At 39.7% G+C, this 19866-nt stretch overlaps 1 protein-coding gene across 3 annotated transcripts in view; it reads right to left on the bottom strand.

Moving 5' to 3' along the window:
• Window positions 1–19866, bottom strand: part of LOC113671085 (nesprin-1) — an 80343-nt gene that overhangs the window by 10205 nt on the left and 50272 nt on the right. For all 3 annotated transcript variants that reach the window (XM_027187302.2, XM_089194510.1, XM_089194511.1), the window contains 15 exons: window positions 18200–18511; window positions 15628–15900; window positions 14876–15205; window positions 14309–14626; window positions 13494–13808; window positions 11426–11746; window positions 7159–8877; window positions 6092–6583; window positions 5493–5828; window positions 4353–4877; window positions 3367–3772; window positions 2739–2974; window positions 1665–2000; window positions 1046–1378; window positions 217–534 (listed from right to left, as the gene is read on the bottom strand). In XM_027187302.2, the coding sequence (XP_027043103.2) occupies window positions 217–534; window positions 1046–1378; window positions 1665–2000; window positions 2739–2974; window positions 3367–3772; window positions 4353–4877; window positions 5493–5828; window positions 6092–6583; window positions 7159–8877; window positions 11426–11746; window positions 13494–13808; window positions 14309–14626; window positions 14876–15205; window positions 15628–15900; window positions 18200–18511 (6570 nt within the window). The remainder of the gene's footprint in view (window positions 1–216; window positions 535–1045; window positions 1379–1664; window positions 2001–2738; window positions 2975–3366; window positions 3773–4352; window positions 4878–5492; window positions 5829–6091; window positions 6584–7158; window positions 8878–11425; window positions 11747–13493; window positions 13809–14308; window positions 14627–14875; window positions 15206–15627; window positions 15901–18199; window positions 18512–19866) is intronic.

The raw sequence follows: 19866 nt of genomic DNA, 5'->3' as shown, positions 1-19866 counted from the left end.
ACTCATCTTTTCTTTCGAGTATACTGTAGCTGCAAGTGCTTGCATGCTTCTCTGGGATATTTCAGTTCCCTTGGTCTGGCTGTGTTAACCGTTTAGTTTCATTACATATTTGTTAAGTATCAAGGTTGTGTCACAGTTGTACGAATTCAGTTGTTAATCGTACATAGCTAACAAAGAATAGTTAGGAAGCCGTAAACACGTTACAAATTTTCTTACTTGTAGCTGTTCGATTTGTGCCTTCAGTTCTTGAAAACTTCCATCGTTTGTTCTTTCCAATATCCCTTCGGTATCGCCCAGTACGTTCTTGATGTACTCAATAGAAGCTTCGTACTGTTTACATGCCTGTACAGAACTTTCCAGCCACACCTCATATTCGTCAACTTTAGTAGTCAGTTCGGACCATCTCTCCTGAACTGTTTCAATAGTCTCTTGTACTTCCTCCTGGTCGAAAGCGGTATCTCCACGCAGACGTTCAGCCGTTCTCACAACGTTCTTCACGGCCTCTTGCTGCGTTACTAAAAATCCTTTCATTGCCTTGGTAACGAGAAAAATAAAAACTTAATTAATTCCGGTTGCCGCTCAGAGCTTGCAAAAAATTCATTTCGGGTACCTCAAAAAGCGAGTGACCGGTCGCGATTGTTTTCAGTATTGAATATGATTGGCTGAAAGTATGGAGTGCGTATGCTGGACCAATCACTGAGCAAAGTCAAGCAAAATCAATACCATACCGAACCGCTTTCAACAAGCAAGCTATTGTGTGCACCTTGCCCAGGAAGACTTGATTAGTAATTCATTTTACCAAAGAAAAATAGTATCTTATCTTGTCAAGTTATCTTCGGAAGCAAATGCCGACGAGGTCCCTTTTGCTTAAAAATCTAAAATTTTCCTTAAGAAACCACGCGACTGTGAACTTAATCCTTTCTATGTTTCCTTTATCAATCAGCAAGAAGGTAGGACTATTCCTCTGGATGACTCATCGTCTGAAGTATGGTAACTCGTGTGCAGGTAACTCTGGCAGTATCAAGATACGAATATAGCTACCCACCTTGACATCTTCCAAAGCGATCTCGAATTCCCTCTGAGTCACAATCCTCTGGTACTTGCTCAGCGTCTCTTCTCTTTGTTCAAACCATTCATTGATATTTCTTAGCTCCTTGTAAAGTTTCTGGAAGTCCACCCAACGGTTGAGCGCCTGCTTAAGCTGTTTCTCCTTTTCTGACAAAAAGGTCACGAGTTGTGTTTTCTGCGCGTTAAGCCGCCGCAATCCTCCGATGACGTTCCTTACAGACGCGTTTCTCCTCTCGTTTAGTGACTGGTCTACCCTCTTGTTAAGTAATTCCAGAATTTCCCGTTTGCTGTCGAATTCCTTTTCGATTGTCTGAATTATAGAGAAATCATAATCAGTGCCATTTTAATTTTTTAATCCCAAAACGTTACTGATAATGATACATACCTACCGTAGACAGACAATTTTCAAAACAAAATTCACGAAATACGACGGAAATGAAAGTACTTCTCAGGCCACTGTTAACAATTTTAACCCTGATGTTTCTTGAGTTCCTTCTATCTCTGTTGCTTTGTAAACGTTTATCAACAAGATTGCTTTATGTGTTCGAATGAAATACCTAACACACGCTAACACTAAATGGTCTAATGATACTCACCCTATATTTCCCTAACTGTTCTTTAGCATCTTCAAACGTGGCGCTGCTGAGAACCAAAACTGGCTTCTCGATTGTGTCCAAGGCGCTTTTAAACCACGCCTCCAATTGCTCAACATCGTCTTGGCACTTCAGGATTAGCAGATCGGTTTGTGCTCCTTGAAGCTCATTTTCACGGTCCTCAAGTAAGGCACACAATTCCGACCAGTTCTCGTCCAGTCGGGACTGACTTTCTATCAAATCTTCCGCATGTCCACGAGTTGTTTCTTCCAACTGCGACGCAATTTGATCCAAGTTGTCTTTGATGGACCGTTGACGCTCCACTTCACTTTGATAATGCTAAATAAAACGAAAGAAAACAAGTGTGTAACTGCTTATGAAGGCCACATTGAAGCTAGCAAGGTCCCTTGCTAAACTCATCCTGACAAAGAATACTGTGGCATTAATTTTGAACAGAGAGACTGGTTAAAACGAAATTTCTTAGAGCTGTGAAGTAGGCGGCACTTTTCAGGGGTTTGCGTTTCCTCGTGCATTTTTAATGATTTCTTAACCCTTCTCCCCCCTAACATCAGTATGCATAGTCTCCATACTGTTCCCTATACATTCCCTAAGGTGGTGATGAGAATTTGTTTCATAATCCAGAGCTTCTCTAGTTGGTGATCATTTCCTTTATTCTCATTACCTTGAATGTGTCATTTGGGGGTGATATTGTAAGGAGAATTTAGATGCTAGTCACTCCTAGGGGTTAAAAGGTTAAGAAGTGCCCATGCTAACTTAAAGGAATACTTTTTCGCTTAAGTGCAGAATAAACAGGCTGTGTCCGTGATTTACCTTGAGATCTTGGCAGAAAATGGCGCAAAACTCATTCATAAATAAAAAAAATGACTTACATGTAATTCATCTATTTGTGAATACAACTCGCTTTAGCTGTACCCGTTAGCATAACATCAGATAAAATAATTTGGTTTTGTTTATACGACACTCACTCGAAGAGCGCTCTGCTCAATATTTTTTTGACAACAACAAAGCCAAAAAAATTGTACATCTTCGGGAGGTTGCCATAGAGAAATAACTTACCCTTAGTTGTTCCAACTGCGCCTCTAACATATCCAAACTGTCATCGCAGATCTCATCGTTCCTCATCAGACTAAGTATGGACGTAAGCCAGTCGACCAGTTCATCGACACCAGTCTGATATTCCCGCCAAAGCTGCAGGAGCCGTTCCATGCGTTGTCGCTCGCTACGGGTTTCTTGACGGAGGGCGCGCCATCTCTCTCGGAACTGAGTAAGAGAAGCCTGGACATCTGCATTGCCTATGAAGATAACAAATCAAATAAGGGATACAAGGATAATAAAGAGGAGAATTCAAGAAGAACTGTGACAGCGTAGAGGTAAGAACTCTCGGCTCCTGCTATATGACTGGTGTTGGATTCTGGTAGCTGGTGTCACAATTGGGTTAAATTTGCTGTTAGTTTCCTTCTTGCTCAGAATGTTTACCCCCTTTCTATGACTTGACCCACACTAGAATTCCAATTCGACTTGGTATCAGTAGTAAAATAGACGCGTCCAATTCATTTAATTTTTATCATTTCTTACACTGCTATGTTACATATACTCTGCTGATATCACATGGTTCTACTTGATTGCCAAAAAGTTCTTCCAACCAATCCAGTACAACCGACAATACATCTACATTCTCCTTTACCTGTTGCAGTAAGAACCTGTTCCGCCTCATACACCAAACCATCCTTACTCGGCTGTCGCTCCGTAAGTTTTCGATCTAGTTCACGATACTTCATCATTTTGATCAATACAGCATCAATATGATCTTCACGCATTTCTCTCGCGAGAGCAAATGATTTCCGAGATAAGTTGTCCAACCAAGAGTTGAACTTTCTCGAGGACTCCTCAAAAGAATGCCACTGGATTAATACCGACTTTAGCCACTCGGCGCTCTCCTCGCAAACTTCGCACATGCTATCAGCAATCTTCGCAACATCTTCGTACCTAGGGCCGACGACATCAATATCTACGTGTTCTCCGTTTTGTGTCGCATAGTGTCGCATCATATCCACCCTCGACTTTTGGCTCTGAATGCTTCGGGAAAAGCCCTAGAAAATACACGATTCCCCAGTAAAGTTGCTTAGATTGAGTTTGGGTTGAGTACCCCAACGGATCAATCCTGAGCATTTAATTTCTTTAAAGCTGCGATGCTTTAGTCGAGATCAAATTTTGAACTCTTTTCGATACTTAAAATTGGGAGACACGGATACTTTAACCCAGGAAAACTGAGAAATGTTACCAATTTTATCATGCTTATTTCTCAAAAGTACCTTTTTTCGGGTCTCTCCTTTTTTTATTAATTCAACTTCCTTCTAAAATAGAGCGTAGAGAAACAACGACCCCATGATACCAAAAAAAAAAAAAAAAAAAGAGATACTGATACCTCGATATCTTTTGAGAAAGAGAGTGAAACTTGAATGTTTTCAGCCGTTTTGGTTTTGTAGTCTCAGAAAACTAAGTATTCACGAAGCGAAAACAACGAAGTATTTCAACATGATTGTTTCTGTTTTCCCAGTAGGTATCATGTCTAAAAACTAGGATACCCACCATGGTTTTTTTTGCTTTAAATATTCTAACCAAGAAAAGAAATCAATTATTAAAGTACAACTTCCTTCTACGTTCGATTACCTGGAACTGCTGCAGTCTTCCCTTTAAAGCTTCCATTGTAGGCGGCAAACTCTCATCACCAACGAGATCATGAAATGCTTTCTCTTGACTTGTCAACCACACGGAAAATTCCCGCAATTCTTCTTCGTATTGTTTCCTTTTTGTCCTTGGAGACTTCTTTTCCACGCTTGGGGGCGTCTTTATTTCCCGGGCGGGAGAAGTAGATTTGCTCCGTGGGGTAGTGACCCTTGGGTCATTAGCCTCTGGCGTTTTCATTTCTCTGGGCGGTGAATCCAAAACTACTTCCTCCTTCTCAGGAACGATAGCGTCCTGTAGAGGTTGTCTTGGAGGGGTCTTCACCTCGGAGATTAACATACCTAAAGCCTTTAATTTCCTCTCTCGATTTTGCAGAATGGTGCGTATTCTGCTCCAGCGTTTATTCAGGTCAGCGAGACGCGCCTTCTTGTGAGGACTGGCGCCTCCAGAGGACTCTTTGTTTAAAAAGTCATGAAGGGACTCTTGGATTACCGCGTGACTCTGCAAGAACTGTGAAATTATGAACACAAGGAGAAAAATCGGTTGACTCTACACGGCAGCTTAGGTCTACTCTACTTTAGTCTTAAGCAACATTAAGCTTCTGTACAAGATATTGTGGTATGTTTGCATTCAAAATGCAAAAAAAAAAAGAGTTGTTGAATTCCAATTACCTTGGTTTAGAGTTCTCTTAGGCCCAAAAAATTGTAATTACATCACGAGGATTTTGTGGGTCTCTATACATGTGTTTCCTTTTTCGAGGGTTTTTGATCATTTTTGTGTAAATAAAAGATTCTTCCTTTTAAAGAAATACTATACTCCAAAGTCATGATGTAGCCACGATGCATTGCAAACAAACGGTGACCACAACCCACCGTAAACCAACAATAATATTTCCATAGGACAGGCTATTTAAATTTCTTGAAGTTCTGGAATATATTTTGATGAGGAGAGAACTTTCCATGATATTTGACTTGCTAGCAATCATTTTACCCCGTGATAGGTTTCTGTACATAAAAAAGACACGATTTTCTATTTAGATCGGGAATTCAACGCAGAAGAAACAGTGACACTTAAGTAGTCATTGCAACAAAACAATTGCCCCAATGTAACTTTGCACTTTGTTACCTCGAAGTAAAGAAACTCCAAATCTTTGTCATCCTCGTTAAAAGGCCCAAAGTGTTCCACAAAGTTTTCCATTTCACCCAAAAGCTGTGACCATTCCTGAAGCTTCGCTTCGAAATCTCTTCTATTCAGTAACGATGTCTCAACTTTCACCATCTTTTCCACTGCTGACCGCAGGTGTTGTTGTTTGGACAGGACTAGCTTGATAACGCCTTTCATTAAACTGTTAAGGTCCGAAACTTGCTGCCGGAGATTTTCGTCTTTAGGTGTAGATGAAGACAATCGTCGCGAGACGCCATCCAACTTATGCTTTAATTGCGTAAGGTTCACTATGAGTTCCTTTATAATAAATAAGAAAAACAAACCTACATTGGTATTCGCAAAACTGTTTGAGGGAATAGGAGTTGAGGAATAAACACACGTGAAGTTCTCCATAAATAACCACCCATTTACAGACCACCCAATTACAGGGATAAACACCTGGCGCCGATGAATTCAACTCTTCACCCTCGCAGTAAGAGACCTTATGTCTCTCCAAACAGTGCCAAAACATTGCTAAGCAAAGAAAATATCATGAGGAGACAAAGTTGATTTACACCCACCTGTAATCGTGTCAGCTGCTCCTGGTACTTCGTTAAATCACCTTCAACTACCAATTCGGACACAGCACATTCCTCCAAGGACGCCAATTCCTCGAACAATTCATGAAGTTCAATTTGATTACTTAGTTCCTGATCGTAAACCTCTTCAAGCGTCTCTACTTTAAGAGCATCAGCCCGCCTACTATCACAATCTTCATCGCAGCAGTCGACAGTTAGATAAAGCGACCTCAAAAATGAGAAGTTTTCAGTGAACGCGGTCACTTCTTTCTGTCGAGTGCTCTCTAAGTTCTGCGTTTGCTCTTGGACGCAGCGTTCTAGAACTTCTTGCTTAGATGACGCCCGCATTTGAACCTCTTTCCAAAGAGCGTTTATCTCTCGAAGTCGCTCTTCAAGAATGATATTCATACTGGCACTACCATGAAGGAAACTGTTAGACAATATGTTCATTTGATCAACACGATCTTGTTGCTTCGACATAAGAACACACAGAGCCTAAAAATAAAAAAAAAAGAAAAAAAAAAAAAAGAAAAACGTGAAGGCGGGAATAAATATAAGCACAAGTGTTTTATATTTCAGTGCAGTAACCGGAGAATATTTCTGCGCCATCCACCGTCAATATTTAAAGGGGCAAACATTGGAATTCAGGCGGCTAAACATGTATGTGAAAAAAACAAAAAACAAAACGCAATTAAAGCCCAAAATATTTTAGGAGTGGAAGCGGTAGGGTAAGGACAGCACTAGTCCATTTTACAGTAGCGTGCTTGGTTGCCAAGCCTATGAACAGGAGTGAGGCTAAGGTGACCTTGTTATGATACAAACGTTGCTGCTTTTCAAATGTAAATTACTTTGCTATCATGCTAACTAGATGCTGGTCTCTACCACAACAAGCTTGTTTTCAGCCTCACTCCAAGTAAAAGGCTTGGCAACTAAGTACACAACTGTAAAATGGCGTATTCCCAAATGTGTACACATCGTTTGAGGAAAGTTGTAATATCAATCACAAGCACGGAAAGGTACTAATCATACTCCAAACTCGAAAAAGAATTAAACTTGAAACTTGAAATTACCACATGTTTAGCCAGCTCATCTTTCACATTGTCCTCATCCTCCAAGTCAGTCGTAATCAGTTCCTCAATGGAGTGCAACTTTTCCAATAACTTTTCAACCTCCACAAGAAATGCATCCAAAGACATGTTTTCATGCAGAATATTTTCCGACTCATCAAGATCCTTTAATGGGGAGCTTCTATCAATAAGGTCTAAGGGCCGAGAGGTGAAAAGCTCATAGTCAGCGTCTCTAACCGAGTTCTCTGCAAATCGGAGCCTTTCAGCTTCCTCCGCCTTACGACGCTGTGATAAAATGGAGGCGATTTTGTCTTGTGGTTTTTCCCCTTCAGTGTTTCTAACGTCGTCCTCGGAGGTATTCCCGTTGATATTCAGTAGTTTGTCGAGTTGATCCATTTCTTCGTTTGGCCCCAAACTCACAAAACTTGGTTCTAGATCGGATCCAGGAGCCGAGTCGCGTGGATTCGTTGGAATTGTGTCTGCGGTCGAATTACGATTTTGGGAGTCCGCATGTAGATCTCTATCAAGAGAGGTATCTCCTTTCATTTTCTTCTCAATCAACGGGGGCACACAAGTTTCAGTAACATTAGCAAACACCTCAGTAGAATCAGTAGTTCTTTCCAATAGATCTGGAGTGGTGTTCACATTATCCGCGGTTGTCGCGACAAGCTCAGTAGGAGTGCTATGTCGCAAAACGTCCTTTTCAAGTTCAGAGTCATCGGAAATGTCAAAATCATCTTTTAATTTACTAACTCTCGGTGTGAGTGCAACTTCTGAAATTTCATTCACATGACTGCCAGAATTTCCACCAGTTTGTGAAAGATCAACAGCTCCATCTGTGAGGGAAGAGTCCGAATTACTCTCCTTGTTTGTAACAGCATCACTTTTTGGTAGATCTCCTTCAATCTCTTCATTGGCCATGCGGTAACGCTCAGATACCTCGTCTATGTTATCAACAGCTTCCGAAGGGCGATCTCCATAATAGACATCAAAATCATCAAAGAAGAAGTCACCCGCCTGATCACCAAATCCTTCTTTACCCAGACTTTTCTCCGTCGCGTTCTCAGCAAATTCTACCTCTGCAGGTGTCCCATTCTCGTCTGTAACGGTCAGGATGGGCAAGTTAACTTCTGATCTCCGTGACTCAGAAAGTAAAATTTCTTTAACATTCTGTGCGTGAAAGCCGTTTTCCAAACCGACAGATTCAAAAGAAGCCATAATTTCCTCGTTTGATTCCCCGCTTTTACTCATTCGTATTCGCTGATACTCGTCCGGTGAAACAGAGATCCCGCCTTCAAGAATTTCATTATCGTCCAAATCTACGTTTTCAAGGTGATAGTTTGAAACGCCGTTTTCTTGCAATCCGTTTTCGTTCGAAGCCCGTCCGTTTTCTTTGCGAAGTGGGACTTCAAAGGATTCCATCGATGAGACACCGCTTTCTGAGTCTCCTAAATCAGAATCTCCATTTTCTGCCATGTCATGCACATTCATCGGACCAACGAGAGATGACGCACCCTCACCCCCTGGGGGTTCTCCGTAACCAGGCTGAGACACCGACAGAACAGGAATCTCTCCAAGAGCAACAATGTCTCGTTGTAATCTTTCCAGCTTTTCTATCACAGCGTCTTTTTCTACGTCGGTTATTTCTGAGAGTAATGCTTGGCCTTGTTCGTGTATATTCCTTGCCATACTTTGGAGGAATTCAACCTCTGAATGAAGATCCTATAAACATAACAATCCAAGAATATTAGTATACTGACTATGAAATTCAAAATATTACGCAAGTATAATATCTAAAGAAGAAAAATTGGTTTGTTGCATTTCTAACTGCCAGTCGTGGGACGCACTTCGATCTCATTTTGTATCAAAAGTAAAACATTGGTATAAATAACAAAGCAACAAGATCGAGATATAATAGCAAGTTTAACTCAATGAATCAGACGACGATTCTACACAATCCGTACAAACTATTCTTCTGAGGGCAATTTCAAATGTTGTTTGTCTTTAATTAAATTTTAATCCTCCATAGGTAAATTAAAAAATTTGTAGGAATGTAAACCGAGTTGTGTCAATTCATATGACACAGGGACGTAAAAAATAAATAACGTACCGTACTTTTTCACTTATGTTTACCAAACATCAACAACTGTAAAATTACTAGGGACTCCTTAAACGTATCTATGGCTAAATAAATTGTGATATTCACCTTCGCATAATACCCCTAATCTGCCTGTTATTACTGCCACCCAAGGTTATTTCTTCAGCAGACAGAGATGATCAATTGTCAACCAAAACTCGTTATTTGGTTGTAGTAGGAAATTGTTTAGAGAGGCATAGAAATTCTCTTGAGCATTATTTGCTGTGTACGCCTTTCCCATGGAAAAAAAATGCCAAACCCTCTGGTTTGTGCAGTTTCATATCAAACTGATTCACCTGATATTTTATAAACTAGACCTGTATTGGGGAAGTCGTCAAAATTTCATACGAACGGCCGTTTGTTTGTTGCACCATTACATTTCATTGCCAAACTTCCGTCACAAGCTGCCCTATTCTGAGAAACAAACTGGTGTATTAAGGTTGCTTGCTCTTTACGCATGCTCATATTCGATAAAAGCCAAAAGCAAGTCATGCGCACTGCAGAACGTACTTCAAGATAACAGTAAGAACCTTTTACACAGTGGTGATCCAATTTAGGACCGCTACTTCATATCACACCAAAATACCGCCTATCAGAAGACAGGAAAGCTGTGTGTCACGGTTTTACTTAAAATATTCTACCTTGCACTTTATCTGTTATGCTGACCATGTTTAAGTATAATTATTACTGCTAGGTGTAGCGGCTGACACAAGAGGAGAATAGTCACTGTCGACGGAGACAAAACTGCTCCGTATGTGCTAAATTCAAAGCTACACGACGCCACGAAATTTAAGTCAAACGAGTCTGAATTCGTGAGACTCATAACAGAAATAGTTTCGGTAGGAACTTTCATCTTAAGCGGTGTCTCGGTCTTTGGAGCTAACTTAAAAAAAGGCAGATGAGTTATCTCTTCGAAGAGAATATTGTAGAGATTTGACAAAGAATCCATTAAAAAAAATTAAAAAATCAGGAAGTTAAATTATTAAAAAATTGCACAAAAAGTATTTCCATTTTCTTGAAGATTTTTTTTGTTGTAAATGACATTTTTTTATAAATTCAATCAATTCTATAACTAGCAAAATGAAGTAAAACAAAATCAGAGTCCAGTCCTCGTGCAGCAGACATTACTGTTTCAAGTCGATTAAGGTATTCTGGTTCTGGTTTTAGAGACTCCGCTTAATTACCTTTTCCTTTAAACAACTATAATAAATCCCAAACGGTAAACAAAAAAGGAGATATAAAGAGCAGTCAAATCTCATCGCATTGGAGACTTCAAGCAACTGTTCCATCGAAAAATAAACGTACTCAGCTTTAACTTGCTGATGATCGGGAAAGAGAATTATCGAGAAGACATTTTCACTTGATGAGGAGGACACTTCGAGAGCATATTGAGCGTGATTTTGACAACAAACAGAAAAAAAATAATTGAAAGCAAAAAAAAGAGATTAACTCCATTTGAGCTCCTAGCGATTCACATGGAAACAAAAGAAGTATACACCTATTAAATAATAAACAAATATTCGCCCTCTATGCAGGGAAAGGATTTTGTTCCTAACGAGTTCTCAAAGGCTCAGAGCGTGACAATGTATTTAAATTCGCTTCAATGAAGCGTGTCGGGCAAGTTCTGTTAATCTTAGTCATTACTAAGAAGAGAATGAAAAGATAATAAAGGAAATAAGGCTTTGGTCGAGAGAACAATTGCGGTTAAAGACGCAAAAGCGAGAAGAGAGTGCGTGAATGTTTTGAGTTCTCTGATTTCAACCATTGCGACGGTTATCTCGCAGCATGGTCTCATAATTAATCGATTCGTCTTCAGTAACATACGACTTTCCCATATTGAGCCTGTAGCGCCCATTAGATCGCTTTAAATAGTTTGGAGGGCGAAGCAAGGATACTGCTACCGAAAAAAAAATGTTGTTTTTCAAACAATCTATTCCGTCGGTGTGTACGCACATCATGCATATCATAAGACTCAATCTTTCTCATATTAATTTCACCAAATTATTCGCAGCTGCTTCCCTCTCCTTATTTCGGATCAGTTTACAGCAAACAAGGTTTGCGGTGTGATAAATAATGACTCGAAAAAATTTCGAAACAAAACTTTAACCTGTGGTTTACCTTTAACTGACCCACCTGTGACTTATTTTTCCCTTCGTTGTTCGATTCCAAATTCTCCATTTCCCGCAACTTGCTTTTAAACTGGTCAATTCTATCGTAGCAAACTCTCAATGACTCTTCAAATTCTACGACTCCGTAATGACTTCTCTCGCCGATTCTCTGTCCTCTGTCATTTACCAGATTCTGGATACGATCCAGTCGATCCGAAATGTCATCCATCTGCTTTTGAAGCACCTCTCGTTCGGACTGATCGCTGAGCTGGCAAACCAATCGGTCGCCTTGGCTGCGAATGCTCTCGAAATCACCCTGCCGCACATCCAATTCATCGCTAAACGCCTGAAAATAAAAATAGTGCAAGTACAAATCTGAACTGTTGCTCGCCATGAGATTTCTCAGTCAGCCACTGTCGCCTTCATCGTTCACGTTTTCTTGTCCTAAAAGATCTGCAGGATCTAACAATATAGTATTCCATTCTGTTTAAAGCTCGGCCAGCCACTGTTGTTAGTAATCGACCAAAAATTGAGATCGCCGTTTCAAAAGCAATAAACCGCGATGAGCCATAAAAGATTTGATACTCCACCAGTCTAAAGTCAATTCTGCTGCTAAGAAACCATATTTTCGACAGCAAAGAAGTTAAAATGGCTGTTGTACAACCAGGAAAACATGGCTAACACTCATCCGCATACATTAACCAACGCAATGCGTTAATTAATTCAAGCTTTGCGATTCTCGTAGGCAACGTGGCGCGCCAAAAGCGCTTTGAAATATAAAATAAAGATATTTTCACAAGTCAGAATTCACCATTGAAATGAAGAAAATCAACAACTTAGTACACTCACAACATCAAACTTACCTAAAGAGGCGTAAATATGCCGATTTAGCCTCGATTTGCGCTTTCAGTGAATTTAATATTAATCGGTGCGATTCACAAATTGTGTGACTTAAATTAATAAATGCAATTCTTCTTCAGATATCACCTAATACCGGCGTGTTCAAAAGAAATTTCCACGCTCAGTGTTTGAGACAAAAAATATCACCAAAACGACCTTGAAAGGTGAAATAAACAATCAAAATTGATAAAAAGTTCATTTTAGAGCTGCGGTGAAAGGTAAAGAAAGATTTATTTAACCCCATACAGGGCGATCAATATGCTGAATAGTAACTGTGAGTTTATTCACATGAAAAATCTCATTACTTCTAGTATTCCAGCAATGCATTTCTCAAAGAGAAAATGGAAGAAATTGTTTTCAAAGATCAAGACAGCTTATATTCTCTAGACTTTCCTTTTGGCTGAGAGAGAGACAATTTTATCGATATCACTTCTAACTGATAATTCACGCATTATTGTACCTGTTACGGCGAGGGAAAAACTCTGGGAACTCAGAATTCGAGGAAAATGGGTGAATTTAAAGACTTCTTAAGAAAAATAAATGCATCAGTACCGCCATAGGGATATGAATTGAGACACCTGCTTGTGTTTGCTTTAACGCGGTAATTTATGCGATACTTGTCGAAATACTCTACTACGTCGAAAGTAGGGCCATTAATCACACTTTAAATAACAAGCGCGGATTTCTGCGCGCTGAACTCTGTAAATGGTGACCCATAACCACAGTCTTTTTCGAATACTTTGTACAAGGGTTGCTTTGTTCGTGACTTGAAAGAAAAAACGTCAGCGCGTTGTAAGATAGAGTCTGAGGAGAGCGTAAATACTCGCTTGGGATTGAAGAGAGGCGCGAAAAAATACCTCGCCGACTAACGTTATTTAAATTTCAGTTACATAAGCGGTCACAATAAGACTTCAGGAAAGGTGGGCTATTAAAGGTATGCGTATGTGAGATTTGAGAAACTTTTAATTCGTTTTTTTTTCTATTTTTTAAAATTAATTTATTTGTTTTGGTTTGTATTCGCTTGGAAAATTATGTATTAAAATACCGCCGCGAAGTCAACTTACTGATGTAAAACACAACTTGGGAAACTCTAAAATTTAAAACATTCTGGCCTCTCTCCCTTCTTTTGGTTTAGTCGAGAGCTTAGCTTTTCCTAGTTTAGAGTACGTAACGAAAGACCCTACTTCACTAACCTTGAGCCTTTCAACATCAACCTCGCTTTCAAGCAAATTTAACTCGCCCGATAAGCGATCTTCTGCCCTTAGTGCCCATTCCAAACAGCTCTTGAGCCCGCACTCAAACTCGTGCCAGTCGACGGAAGACTTCAGCATCTCCTCTTGTCTTCTCTGAAGGCGTTCTTTGACAAGAAGAAACCGCTGATCAAGGGAAATCAATTTGACTTTAGCTTTATCGACGTCTGCGAGAGGGAAAAGCTCTAAGACGTCACTTGCTTTGTCTTTGATTTCAAGAAGAATAGACTCCTGGAAGTCCAAATTGTCTGAGAGCATCTGAAAATATGATGTGCAAAAGGTAAGAAAGCGAAGTTTTACCATGAGAGGACGCACAAAAACAGATGAATATTTACAACAGCTGTTCTTTAGATCATCAAATACAAACAAGCTATGCCAAAAATGTAAGAAGAAGTTATCAATGTATAATTAAGCTCTACGAATGATAACAAAAGAAAACGATCCCTTTTCAAGCTAAATCAATAAAACCCTTCCACACGGCTCACCGGTGTATCGGCATTTAAAAGTTGTGAGACCTGACAATATTGCAAAATGATAATATTTCGCTAATAACATGATCAGCCAAGCCCCTTTCCCCTCGCTTTCAAGGTTCTCTCGGCAGTCAAACCTTGCAAGTCGAACCGCAAAAAATTGCTGAATGACGTTTTCACGATTGGACACAATGAGTATTGTTAGATAAGGCTCTGAAGTTTTCCCGCGCTTGGAACCTTTTTACTAAGGCCTTGACCAGTTCTAACGCGATCAAAGCTCGTCCTAACCTGATGTGTCTCTCTTCGATCCTCCAATTCTCCATCATCAATGGACTGGAAATCCAAAGACTTTTCGATCATGGCCAAATTGCGAAAGCATGTGTCCATGTCGCTCTGGAATTCCTGCCACTTCCAAAGTGTCTCTTCAAACTCCTCCTCTTTCTCGGCCACGTGATCTTCAAGATGTTCGCATTTGGCTTTAAGCGTGACAAGCTGTTCTCCAAGCTCCTCGCTTTCTTTCAGGGGAACGGAGTTCATAAGTTGTTGACACCTGCTATCCAGGTCTTCGACTGAACCATGAAGATCAGAAACTTCTTTGCTGATGGACTAAAAGTGGATTAACTTAATGAGTTCTGACTATTCCTTGCGCTTGGAAAAGCACTCTTCCCGAGGGTTCTGTTTATTCATTTCTAATGCGATCTGGAAGCTGGGTATCGTGGCCATCCTAAGTACATCGAGTGTTTCCCAAATGATTCACTAACAGCAAATTTCAGGTGAAGCATTTTCAAAGGAAAGAAAGTTTCTTAAAAAATTCCCCTCTCACAAAGGGTTTAAACTGAACATTCCAGCTCTTACCTCATAATTCTCCCTTTGCTCTAAAACTCTTGTGCAATCATAACTGGATGCTGTTAGGTCTTCTGTTGACGCTGCCAATTCGTCTAACCTTCTGGCAACTGTCTCCATCTCGTCATTTAGAGCATTTACTGCTTGACACTGCTCTGTTTCCGCTATTTTGTACTGGAGTTTTGTCTGCAATGCCTCCCATATCTCAGCTAACTCGTCGACTTTAAACTGTACCTCATCTCTTCCCTGCGATCCATACGGTTCCATCATGGTGAGAACTTTGGCTTTTTCTCTCGCTGTCTGAAGTAGGGGAGCGACATCATCTAACTGTTGCCGGCATTCCTGGACGCAACGGTCAGACAAAGAATACTTGAAGTCATTCTAAAGCTACATCCTTCGCATAATCTTATGCGTGTTTAGCATGCATACATTAGTAACGGCGAATTTTTCTTCTTGGCAGGGTTTCGCCGAAGTTTTAAGTGATAAATTAACAACTTCATCAACTTGAACTTTGAGCGCAACAACAACAGCAATGTCTATGAAAACAGAATTGAGCTGAAGGACAAACAAACCACGGTACTGATTTATTTTCGCAAAAACAGTATAATTTTCTTAGCCTGAAAAGGGTTCTTGCTGGAGTAAATTTTAACCCGCACTAAAGGGCTCATTAATGAGCGAGGCTAAAATATCAAGCATCAACGGCGTGGGTCATAACATTATGAGATACTTTCCAGAGGAAAAATACCACACAATCGAGATTTTACCTCAAAGTCGGATCTGTTTCGCGTTTCATCCTCGAGCTTCTCTTCTATTTCACGCAGACAATCATTTGCTATAACTACTGCCTCGCGGTACTGTTTGTGAAACGAAATAGTCTCATGCAGTTCTTGTTGTTTCTTTCTGGCGTCGTTCCGGAGTGCTTCAAAACTAACCACAGCGGACTCTTGATCAATCGACTCCTTCCATGGTATTGTTGAGGCAACATCTGTCATGCTTCCCATAAGAGATTCAAAAATCTCTAGTTTCCCTCTTAAATCCTAGAGGAAAAAAAAACTCATATTTACAATTAGAGATTCTGAAAAAAAAAAAAAAAAAAAAAAAGAGCAAATGGTGTTCATTCATAAACAGATTGTCACAAACTTACAGAAAAGGAAAAAAAAGTGGATATCTTAAAAAAGTAGCAGGGAATAATTAAACCCAAGATAACCCCCATAAATGTCCTAAAGCCCCCCTCCTCCCTCCCCCTCCAAAAAAAAAAAAAAAAAAGAAAGCAAAATGACAGTTAAATGTGCAGAGAAAATATCCCAATAAAGATCACCGAGATAGTTGACTGATTAATCAAAAGATTTCTTGGTTTCACGTATATAACATTGATGGGAAGAACTTTGGTCATAACTGAAGGTGCTTTAGACTCAAGCGACCATTCCTAATCTTTTAGTCTTCTTAATGAAGTGCTCCGCGTTAAGTATTTGCTTTGTTGAGAGTGTAATAAATATTAGTCATAACATATCTACACACATAAAATACATAACACCAACACCAACGGGATGATGTAGCAGCATTTGTTCAGTTGTACTTAGTTCGAAAAGGGCCAGCACGAGCGACTTATCATTCTTACAGAGTACTAAACAAGACTTCAGCAAGTCACTGTAGAGCATGTTTTCTCATGTCAGCCGCTGGTAATTTAATGAGGCAGATCGGAGCCAGTTTTAACTTAGGCGCAGGTTAGATCGCGTGTCCTGATCATTAAAGGATTTAGCTCGCTAAGAAACGTCCTGTAGTTTAGTGGAGGAAAATGGACAACGATGGGGTCAAATCTTTATTGAAGTCTCATATTTTGGAATAGTTCTTCACTCTTGAAAACCTTTTTCACTGCAAGGAGCACGTGGCACGCTTAAGACGAAACTGATACTAGCAGAAAGGACGGATGTGTCACACATCCAGCTGATATTTAACCCAGTTCGATACAAGTTTCTCTCAAGCTCTAATTCAGTACACGGGCCAGTTCAGTAAACGATCAGTACACGATCAGTACACGATCAGTACACCAGTCCATTACTGTAAATGTTTTTGCCGCTCAGTACAACATGAAGCGTTAAGGACGCATTTTTTTTACGGGGAAGCTGCGCTTAGCGTTTCTTCGTGACACAACTTTAGCTCTCTTTTGTTTATATGTACTTCCGAATATTGACGTTACATATTTCGCCATCTTCCTGTTGTAAATGCGGCGATTATAGAGAGAAGCCTTAAAACTGTCCAACTTGCTTAACATCTCGCGTGTTAGGTAGTTAATTGAAGGACCACTCTTTCAATGACAATTTACAGAAGAAATACCCAGGAAGATTTATAAGACATGCACAAAGTACAAAATCTTTTATTCCCGGGATATTGCCCCAATCTTGTTTAATTAATAAAAAAAATTCTATGCAGTCACGGCAAGGGGTAGGGTAGGCTAATGAGATCATTAAAAAAACGGGAAATAACGAAGCAATTTATCATTTCTTCATCCTTGGGCAATCAACTGTGTCGGAAGATTCGCAGTTGGTTGTCGAATGATAAGTAAATTCTTATTTTAGAACATTTTGTGAATATCAGTATCCAGACGCTAATATTAAAGTAAATTCAAACGTATTCAACGTTTCCAAACGCTTGTATTGAAATAAATTTCTTTCTTTCGTCGCACGGTCTGTTATTTTAAACAATGCTTGTGTCAAACAACGATATTTATATCAGCACGAAATGAGTATGGGTTTTTTTGGCTTCCAATGCAAATTTTTGTGTTTTACGAGCGAGTAAACAAAACCTAACTTCACCTGGTGAAAAAGGTCGCCTCGCCAACGTTCAGCATATATTGTAAGGAATATGATCGAAGTAAATGTAAAATTCTCGAGTGGTTACATATGGGTTATAAAAATTGAAAAATTCGCTACGTTCGCGATAAAAACCGGAAAAATGACCTCAAGGAGGTTGGCGGAACATTGTGGATTTGAATATGCTAACTAATGAAGGCTCACACGATTTGGCGAAAACTACACAGACATTTAGCCATTAAAAAAATCAAACGCTGATTCAAGATGAACGAGTAATGATAATGAAGATCACCGAGATCAAGAGAATGTTTCAAAGGAAACAATCATTTTGGGTAAATTTTTCCTTCTTGTAAAATAATTGCCAAGTTTCCTTCAAGGAGACGATTTCTTTGTGGAAAACTACTGTGATTACTGTTTAACTTTCACAACAGATTGTCGACGGTTCTTGAGTAGAGGTATTTCTAATGTTTAAGCCACAAGGATTTAAATAAAATTACCTTTAATATATTTCTGAGGTATAAATTACCTGAGTTTTCGACTCTAAAGCTGATATGTCTGCCTCCGTAGTAGAGTTTATCTCATCGAGCAGTCCGTCAATTTCTTTCGCTTTTGACTTTGCTTGCTCCAGCATATCAAGATGCTTCATACAGCTGGATATTCCATCTTCGAGATGTTTACGTTGTTCATCCAACTGATCTTTCGCTTTCTGCCATTCTTCGTTCAGCGTTCGAAGTCTGTCCATGAACTCTTTCTGCTCAACCTTCTTCAACTTTCCGCTGACCTGTTCACCTCGTGTGTTCAAGGATTTTTGTCTGGTTTCGACGTCTTTTTGTAACTCCTTGGAACACAATAAAAAACAGAAATAGGTAAGGAAAAATCCTTATCAATGCACATTTTACAAGAGGAAGCGTTTTTGATGGTTTGTTATTTCTGTCGGTGTTCAGAGGACATACGGTGACCTGACATGACGAATACTGCGTGACATAAAAATACAAAACAATGACGACCACAACAACCACAATAAACCATATAACAAAGCACAGCAAAACCAACCAAGCAAAGTACACCAAAACAAAACAGATAGCGGCTAATAGAAATCAGTCTAGTGCGTCTATTTTTCCTCCAGTGCGCAACGCGAAAACCAGACACGTAGGGACACTTTGAATAAAGTTTCTTGAAATAAAAACAAGCTTAAAACTACGTTGCCTACAAAACAGAAATAAGAAGTAAAAGCAAACTCAAAATTCTCTTTGCTACCTGTTTTTATGCAAGGTTATCGTATAAATATGATATTAGAATTAAGACTACTTCAACGTATCCGTAACGGGTTTGGTCTCCAATGACACACAGGTTTTAATCTGGCGCGGTCTCTGTAGCTCTCAAAACCTTTGCCCACGCCATTTATTAAAACAAAATTGGAGATCAGACGAGTGCAGTGAACTGTAGGTACCTGCTCGCACGTCACAAAAAAACAAGGCCTTAATAAAACCTCTCTCTTGACAAGCGTAAACATTGCCGGTAAATATTGTACAACCTGTTGTCTAGCAGAGGAGTTCCAAATCTACACTGACACAAAATTAATTCACTTCCATTCGAAAAAGAACAGTCGAGATCGTTCAGCGCTCCCACTGAAATGGTCATATCTCATACCAAACATAATACAAACACACTTGAAGGAGGAACAGGGAAGGAAGACACGACGGCCATCGAAAAACGTAATAAGGAAACGATGTCATCAGTACACTCTCTTCTCTGCAACCGACTTTCAGTCGGCAACAATGAAGCTATTTTTAAATTAAACATTTTAAACGATGTTATATGACAAGGTCATAAAGTGGGCATTGGCAAAAAGATAATAAAAACTTGAGGGAAAACATCCGACACCGCAGAAATAATGAACCGGGATTCATTTAACACTTGACTAACCTGCCTATGGGGATCATTGTAATTTTTAGCTTCAACGACATGGAAAGTAAATTTACGAAATAATTACCCTATCTTAGGGCAAAAAAAGTCCTACGTTTTCTCAAAATCCACTGAAACAGCTGAAGAACACAAAAAATAATTAACGAAATCGCCGTCGTTTCCTGGTTTGATTTACCGTTGTCGTCGACTTAGTAAACGCAAGATCATGTAATAACATTAAAGAAGGCCTCCGAGTACGTTCAATATTCAAATTTTTCTTTGCCCTGC

This window comes from Pocillopora damicornis, chromosome 14, assembly GCF_964200805.1.
Source record: "Pocillopora damicornis chromosome 14, jaPocDami1.2, whole genome shotgun sequence".
Classification (NCBI taxonomy): Eukaryota; Metazoa; Cnidaria; class Anthozoa; order Scleractinia; family Pocilloporidae; genus Pocillopora; species Pocillopora damicornis.
Note: the sequence above shows the minus strand (reverse complement) of the source record. Positions and strands in the feature narration are given on the sequence as shown.